Source organism: Accipiter gentilis, chromosome 21 (genome assembly GCF_929443795.1).
Source record: "Accipiter gentilis chromosome 21, bAccGen1.1, whole genome shotgun sequence".
Classification (NCBI taxonomy): domain Eukaryota; kingdom Metazoa; phylum Chordata; class Aves; order Accipitriformes; family Accipitridae; genus Astur; species Astur gentilis.
In genome coordinates this window covers 1,490,586-1,498,177 of record NC_064900.1, presented here as the reverse complement: position 1 = coordinate 1,498,177, position 7,592 = coordinate 1,490,586, and the positions used below count along the sequence as shown (strand labels likewise).

Sequence of the window (7,592 nt, the reverse complement as noted above, 5' to 3'; positions counted from 1 at the left end):
CAGAAGAGTCACATAACATTCATGCTGAACAGCCTGCAGCAACTGGAGACAGTATTTTTCTTCCTCCTTTCAGTTCCTTTGGAAGGAAATGTAGAGTGGAACTGTCAGGACTGCTCGAAACTATGTTATTTCCCAGGACTGCCTGCTAACTGGCCCTGGGGACTCCAGAAGCAGAAAGGGAAGATGGCTTTGACAGATTTAGTTTGTGAGCTTCCTGATAGTGGGAGGCAGATTATTTTTGTTGTACTACTAAAAATTAGCACTATTGCTGAATAAATTAAAAGCCCTAGAAAAATGCAGAGTAAATCTTGTCTTTACACCTGGAAAAGAAGCAGTATCTAGTGCAGTCAGTCCTCTCTAGTACTTTGCTTTTTACTCTAGAGATAGAAAATAGCTGCTGCAGTCCATCTTTCTATTAATTGCATTTCTGGGTACCGTCTCATATTGATGAGATATAACTAATCAAACAAGCTGTGCAGTCATTTCACCACAGAAGTTATGACCTTCAGGTGATGCCAGAACCTGTCATCAGATTCTCTGTAAGGCAATTATTGCAAGTATGACGTCAAGCAAGCAGAGCAGGCTTCCACAGATTTGTCCACTCATTTAGCACTGAATGCAAGTCATGCTTAATTCCACTGCAGGTATGTGAACAGATCTTCCATGACAGCTCCGGTTCTTTGCCACACCAGTAGGCACACAGGTGGGAACTAAAAACATCTTCCCAAATTTGTGTGCCTGTGCTCATGTATGTATTAAATGAGACCAAAAAGGAGAACATGCACTTCAGACAATATTGCAGGTTACCATGAAGAGAAACTTGTGATTTGATTTATGCTTGGTGATGGCAGAGCTTAAGAGCATGCATCTCAAAAGTATGCCCCTTTCAGGAAGCACCTGAGTGCACTCTGTGAACCGAACAGACAGGTACCTCATCTAGTTTTGGAAATAAAACTATTTGGACTCATCCAGCTGGTAAAGTATTTCAACTAAAAATATGTAAAATACCACTTAGAAAGCAACACTTCTGAGCAGCAATGGTCACCACTTTTGCATTTCACTTAAATAAGTTCAAATGCTTCAGGTAGAAGTCATACACCCTTTCCTTCTATCACTCTGGTATCACCACCATTTCAGTATCTACCATAAAAATTGTGCATCACTTGCACACCTTTGTGGTTTTTTTCAGCTTCCATCTAGGCTCCAGAGTCTCAAATAAAAGCCTGAGCCATTGGGCTTTGTGCTGTCTCCAGCTCACTCCCAACCATTGCAGTATTTTCTTTCCAAGTAGTTGGGCACCAGAAAAATGATGTAAATCTTTCTCAGAGAGGCAGTGAAAGAAACCACCTCTTTCCTAGTGTGATGGCTTCCAAGCACTTCTAAACACAGACAATGGTTAAAAAAACAGCATGCAGCCAGTCTAGCTGACTGGAGAACTTACTTAATACACCCTGGACCACCTGATTAGCTCAGAGCTTTAGCCTACAGCCTTTTAACAGTACCTGATGGAGAGGAACATACTAAGCCCTTAAACAGTATTTCATTTTCTTTCTCCCCTTTGGCTTGGTCTGCAAGACCATTCACATTTATTCAAAATTCAAATAATCAATCCTATACCATATGCCAGATTGCTGTACCTGTTCCAAAGGCAACAGAAACTTCCTAATGCAATGATTAATCTGACAACTTGAACACTGCCTCAGAAGAGCACACAGGAGCCCTATGGACATGGCCATATCAGCACACAAAGAGATCTTGTTTACTTTTCTACTAAGACTCAGGCATCTAAAGAAAGACCTTCATGTCTACTGGCTAAAATTGGCATGGGAAAGCACTAATGCTGTGTCATGCCAATTCCAGAAGCAAAGAAATCATACTGGGAGAGGTGGGGAATTACTTAAAGCTGGCACAGAGATGCAAACTGCACAGAGGTAAGATAGCTGTTCTGGAAATCCTCACAGAAGCATGGAGCTGTATCGCCAGGAGCACTGTCACAAGTAGGACTGGGTGGTACGATTTGATTCTTCAACAGTCTCAGTGCTGACAGTTAAAAAAAAAAATGCAGGTTGAAGAACACATAGGTTTTCCAGGGTCATTGCCTTCCTCCCTTCCTTTAAGATTAAGTGAAGGGACTTTGACTACCAGTATTTGGTTGGCATGAAGGAACCAACAAAGGAATTTAAGAACAGGCTGAAGTCTCTAGGCAGCAGTTGCCTCAAATGATTGTTTGCGTGTGTGGTGTTTTCCCAGGAGCCCCAAGCACTGGTCCTGGCTTAGTTATTGAGCTTTCCATAACCTTCTGCCCCATCATCTGTTGTATCCTGAATCCAAGAGAGTGACCCTGCCTGCCATGTTCCACTGGGAACTTTACCAACAGAAAGAATGATAGCTCCTCTTTGCTGCCCCAACAAATACACAGCTTAAAAGGCACTACAGGGCTGCGGACAAGACTGACTGACAGCAATTCCAGGCAGTCCTGCATCCTTCCTTTCTCTAACACCCACTTTAAAATTGTTAAAACCTGAGTGTAATAGTGCCACCTCATTACTGATGCTGCAAGAAGTCAAGAGATTCCTGGCTGTCATGAATCTTTTTGCCTTACGAGCCTGTGGGGCATTTGGAAGGTGCTTAGATATGATCTCCAGAAGCAGACAGAAACAAGTGCATTCATTTCAATTTTCAGGATAAGGGAAGAAGAAGATACGTGAGATCACTTTTCTGGCACTACACACTGCATGGCAGAGCTAAGAGAAGAACCCAAGAACTTCAACAGCTCCCTGCCCTATCTATACGAGACCATGCTGCCTCCTACTTACACACAGAACAAGAACGATCATTCAAAACACAGTGTGACCTTCACAAAAGTGGAAGCTAGAGGCATTCTCTGAGATAGTTCCTGTTTGAGCAGCAGCACATCCTTCAGGAAAGCAGAGAATAATGGTTTCAATGTTTCTAGCAGGGGACATGACCCTCCTTACTCTCATGTCAGACTAAAAGAAAAAAGTACCCCACTTCTCAACTGAATGGAACTTACAACTTTTTTACAGTCGTTGCTGTTCCAAATATTTTAGCATCCCTTTTTAATTGCTGATAGCAACACCGAGAGCATTCCTGTAAAAAAAGAGTTTCACCAATGCCAAACACAAAGTTAATGCAAATTCCCCATTTCTGCTAAAGACTTCTTTTTTTACCTGTAAGTGTTATACTAGCCACACAGAATCGTGTTAGGAAGTAGCGTTCAAGCGGTAACGTATAATGATCCTCATACTCTTTCAGCAGCGCTTTTCCTCCAAAACGGAGTCCTTCACCTGTGGCCTGAACATTATTTATTAGATGGGTAACGTTACACTACACATTTGGCTCTATTAAAATGCAAATAGTTTACTTGCCCTTGGCTTACCAAGTAATTCTGATCAGTCTGTATCAGCGAGCTGTTCCCTTCATAATTCACAAGTCTGATCTCCCTTCCATAATCATATAAATTTGCAGCCTTTGTTAGAAGTAGATTTTGTTTCTTTTCAACCTATTAATAAGGCTAAGTAAAGCAAGGCCAAGAACTGGTTGCTGGAAGGTCCCGATAGAAATACACTCAATTAAGCACCATTTAAAATTAAATTGAGACCTATGAGTTAGCCACATTTTAATCCATTTAATGTGTGCCATGTTGATTTTTGTATTGGTTTAGTTTTCAGTCAAAATATTACGCAGTACCAGTCAAATGCCTTACACAGTCTAAGTATATATGACAACAATATTACCTGTGTCAACCAGGCCTGTCACTTCAAACAAACATACCAAGTTTAAAGATTTATACTTATCTGCTCTGAATTCACATATCCACGGCAAAAGTAACAAACACTGGCCAGGCTCCTTACACAGGAAGGCACACCATTCAGCTTAAATGGACTCTTTTTTAATTCACTCATTTAGAGGCAATTGTCATTATTTTCTTGGGGGGCAGGGGAGGGAAACGCCAATGCACCACATTGTTTTCACTAGCCTGGAAGAGAAAACACTTATATATATATATAGATATATAGATATATAGATATGTATATATATACACACATAGGCATGTGTGTATATATATACGTGTGTGTGTGTATATATGTATATATACACACTAGTGTATATATACACAGAATATACATATATGAATATACAGAATATATGCACACACACTTTGCTCAGATTTGTTTACAAAATATGTAGCATTTTTATACCATCCAATAAGAGGTACATGATTTTAAACAAATCTTATAGAAATGACATGTTATTGGAAATTTACACGTAAAAAAATCCAGCACAAAAAAATCCAAAAGCTAAAACAAGATTTTGCTACTAATCAGTGCTTCTATCACCCTTCAAGAAAAGAGAAACACAGTTATTTATATGTGATGTAAAGGCAACATTGAGGGGTTTTTTTGCTTTTTTTAAATTAACCACCAAATTTAACCCCCTAAAATTACAAAGAATCGAAGTCCATTTACAGATCAAGTGCAGTAAACTAAATGTTCCTTCAGCACAAAGCAGCACTAGAGAAAATAACTGGGAGAGGGAAGGTGGAGGCCAACTGGCTTAGCTAGGGAGGCAGCAGGTGGCTTCTGCAGTGGCCACACAGGTCAGAGTCTCCATCCTGAAGCACAGACAGAACTGAGGACTGTATTTAAATAATGGTCACACAGAGCTGATGTTCAGGCCTTTGCCTAGCTTCTTTCAGCAGTTTGACAAGTGATTTATATCTTTTTATTATTCTGTATCCAATGGGCTGGTTTTGCTTTTGCAGTGGCTTGTCACTGAGAGGAGTCATAAGGAGGATCTTGCAGACAGTTCTGCCACTAACATTTACCACAGGTACATGACGCTGCAGCTGTCAGTGGCGATTTTGAAATGTTTACACTGGACAAATATGTGTTCCAAGCATCCAAAATGGCTTGACAGAACATAGCCCGATGCAGGGGGGAGCGGACGGCCTGGAGAATCCATTGCATTTACAGAAATGGAACCGCCACTTTCAATCACGTGGCATCTCCCCAGTTGTGTGAAGAGTTTGGTGTCAATGTCAGCTGAATTCAGTGAGGAGTGGCTGGCCTTTGCATCAGATGTCTGTGATCCAAGCGGGTTGCGGAGCCAAGAACATGCTGCTAGCAGAAGGGCAGTCTACAGCTGTGGATGACAGCTGTCATGCAGTCAGCGATGCCTTATAGATGTCACCTGTAGGAACCATGCGTTCCATGCTAATTCACCTGAAGTCCCATAAACAGCAAAAGGGAAAAATGAAATCAAAGGGCCAGGAGGATCCGGGTGTAATAGTACTATCCTTTGAATGTAGTGTCATTTTAGTTGTTAAATAAGGGGCTTGTCCGGGAGGACTCTTTATTTTATCAGGTGAGCTGGAGAGGAAGCTCTTGTCTTGTAAAAAGGAGGTCTAACGCTCCTTGTGCTAAGTTTTACAAATTAAGATTTCTGTATTCAGAAGGTAATTTTTCAGAAGATAAATCTGTTCAAGTCACGCTGTGTAAAAATGTAGAGAGGCAGACAGGAATTTTTCAGCTGTAACTATAACACCAAAGACCAGACTCTGGAGCATGAAGTCAGAAAGGGCTTGATTTTTAAGGAAGGCCCGGCTGGATCACACTGTGCTGGCAAGCAGAAGTGCGGGTAGTTTCTCCATTCTAGAAGCTGGTTTGGAAAGTCATTTCTAGGGAGGTGTAAGAGTGACCTATTCACAGGCTCTTTTTTTGTGGATGGAGAGGAAAAACTGGGAAGGTATACAAATCTCCACAGTGGTCTGCAATCCAGCTTGGGAGCTGTGTTGAGAAGGGATGGGGCCAGATGTGTTCAGTATTCCTAAGAACCAGAAAACATGTCCATTGCAGCCTGTTGTTGCAGGGGATAGAGAACTTATTCCATTACTTGTAACATGTTCCATATGCCAATAACCCCAGCTGGCACATACAGCAAAGTAGATACATTGCATGTGAAGATTTAATGCATCTCACACAGCCATCCAAAGAGGCATCCAGGGAAGAATACAGGGAATGAATTCAGCTACGTTCTCAGAAAGTCTGAGTGTCTCCCTGGACTGCAGGCACACACCGCAGCAAATACAAGAGAAAGGCAGCCTTATCTTGGATGCCAGGAGTGTGGGGGCTAGTGGAGGAGGGATTATTTTCCTGTAATAGGAGCAGGGAATATCTCAAAGTATAGAAAGGTGCCTCAACTCCACGCAGATGACAGTGGAGAGGTTCAGAATCTAGAGGAGAAAGGTGATTCTGGCAACCCCTTGCCAAGGAGGGGGCATCCTGCCACGGAGAGCCAAAAGTTTTCCAGATGTATGTAAGAGCATGTGCACAAGGCAAGCAAATGAGCGCAAACAGGGTTATGGAAAACGTTGAGAGAATCACTCCACGGGTGGCTTGTGGCTCGACAACAGGATTGGCTAGGTAGAGGAGCACACAGCACAGGGGCACCTCAGAGCTGGAAGCCTTCCATGGGAGCCTCACACTGCTGGAAGATGTACTGTTGCTGGCTAAGATCCACCTGTGGGGCAATGCTGCTGTCTTCATCCTCTGTTCCAAAGTAGTGCTCAATCAGATCAAAGGCCTTCTGATAAATCTCTTGATTCTCGTGGCTCTGCAGGAATTCAATCTTGTCCAGACCTGCAGACAAAAGATGTACGTTAAAGTTACAGCTTGGTGAAAGCACATGACCGTGATCATTTTCAGTCTGTTGTGAACATCAAGTTCCATTAGAAAGAACAGGTCCCTCTATGGAGACCTTTACCCAACTTGTACTCTCCACAACCAAGGAAAACCAGGTTGAACTAGAGTTCCCTGTAACTGTATAATGTGTTTCATACTTTCTGTCTGCCTCTACCTTTTCACTGAAAAAAATGAAATCAACAAGCTTGAATAGGTAAAGAACAAGACCTCAAAGACTTTTTCTGAAGAGACTTTGAGGACCACGTTTCCTGAATATGTGTTCACAGTGCTTTGTTTACAAGGACCATGACTACAGAATCCCCTAACTGCAAGTTGGAAGAGACTTCTGGTAATTATCTAGTCCAACCTGCAGCCCAGCCCAGCACTACTACCAACACCAGATGAGGTCAGCTGTGGCTAGCCAAGTCTTCAAAACTTCTAGGGATGGAGACTCCATTACCTGATCCGTATCACATGTATATACAATGCAGTTAAACTCATGCAACTAGGTTTTGGGCAGACATTAAGCAGATGGGCAAACTCAGGCCTTGTAGTCAGAAACAAATGGCAATAACACAGCAAGCTAAACTATCTTTGATACCTAGAAATGATGCCATAATGAAATCCAAGTCTTAGCCACTCTAGTAAATCTCTAATATTGGGAACTGTAGTGGCTTTCTTGTCTGCTCCTTTTACTATGTATGAAGACTAGAGGAAACAATTCTCTGATACTCTATAGACATTTCTGCAACACTGACAGAAAAAGGAAGATAAACCTAGGAGCAGGCAAGAAAAAACCCTATTCTGATATAACTCTTCCCAGGAAGTGAAGGTAACCATGAAGGGAACCACGGTTCAAGAAACCATGTTCAGTGATACTATCCTCCT

General features: G+C 42.0%; 1 protein-coding gene across 3 annotated transcripts in view; it reads right to left on the bottom strand.

Annotated features, from left to right (window-relative positions):
* KPNA1 (karyopherin subunit alpha 1) overlaps positions 1-7,592 on the bottom strand; it is a 62,432-nt gene that overhangs the window by 6,275 nt on the left and 48,565 nt on the right. The window contains exons 14-15 of one of the 3 annotated variants that reach the window (XR_007509102.1): positions 3,401-6,662; positions 237-3,315 (exon numbers count right to left, since the gene is read on the bottom strand). Coding sequence is in view for 1 of the 3 variants with exons in the window: in XM_049825011.1 (XP_049680968.1) it covers positions 6,475-6,662 (188 nt within the window). In the remaining 2 variants the exon portion in view is untranslated. Of the gene's footprint in view, positions 1-236; positions 6,663-7,592 lie in introns of those variants that run through there. The other 2 variants (XR_007509101.1, XM_049825011.1) reach the window with 2 other exon arrangements.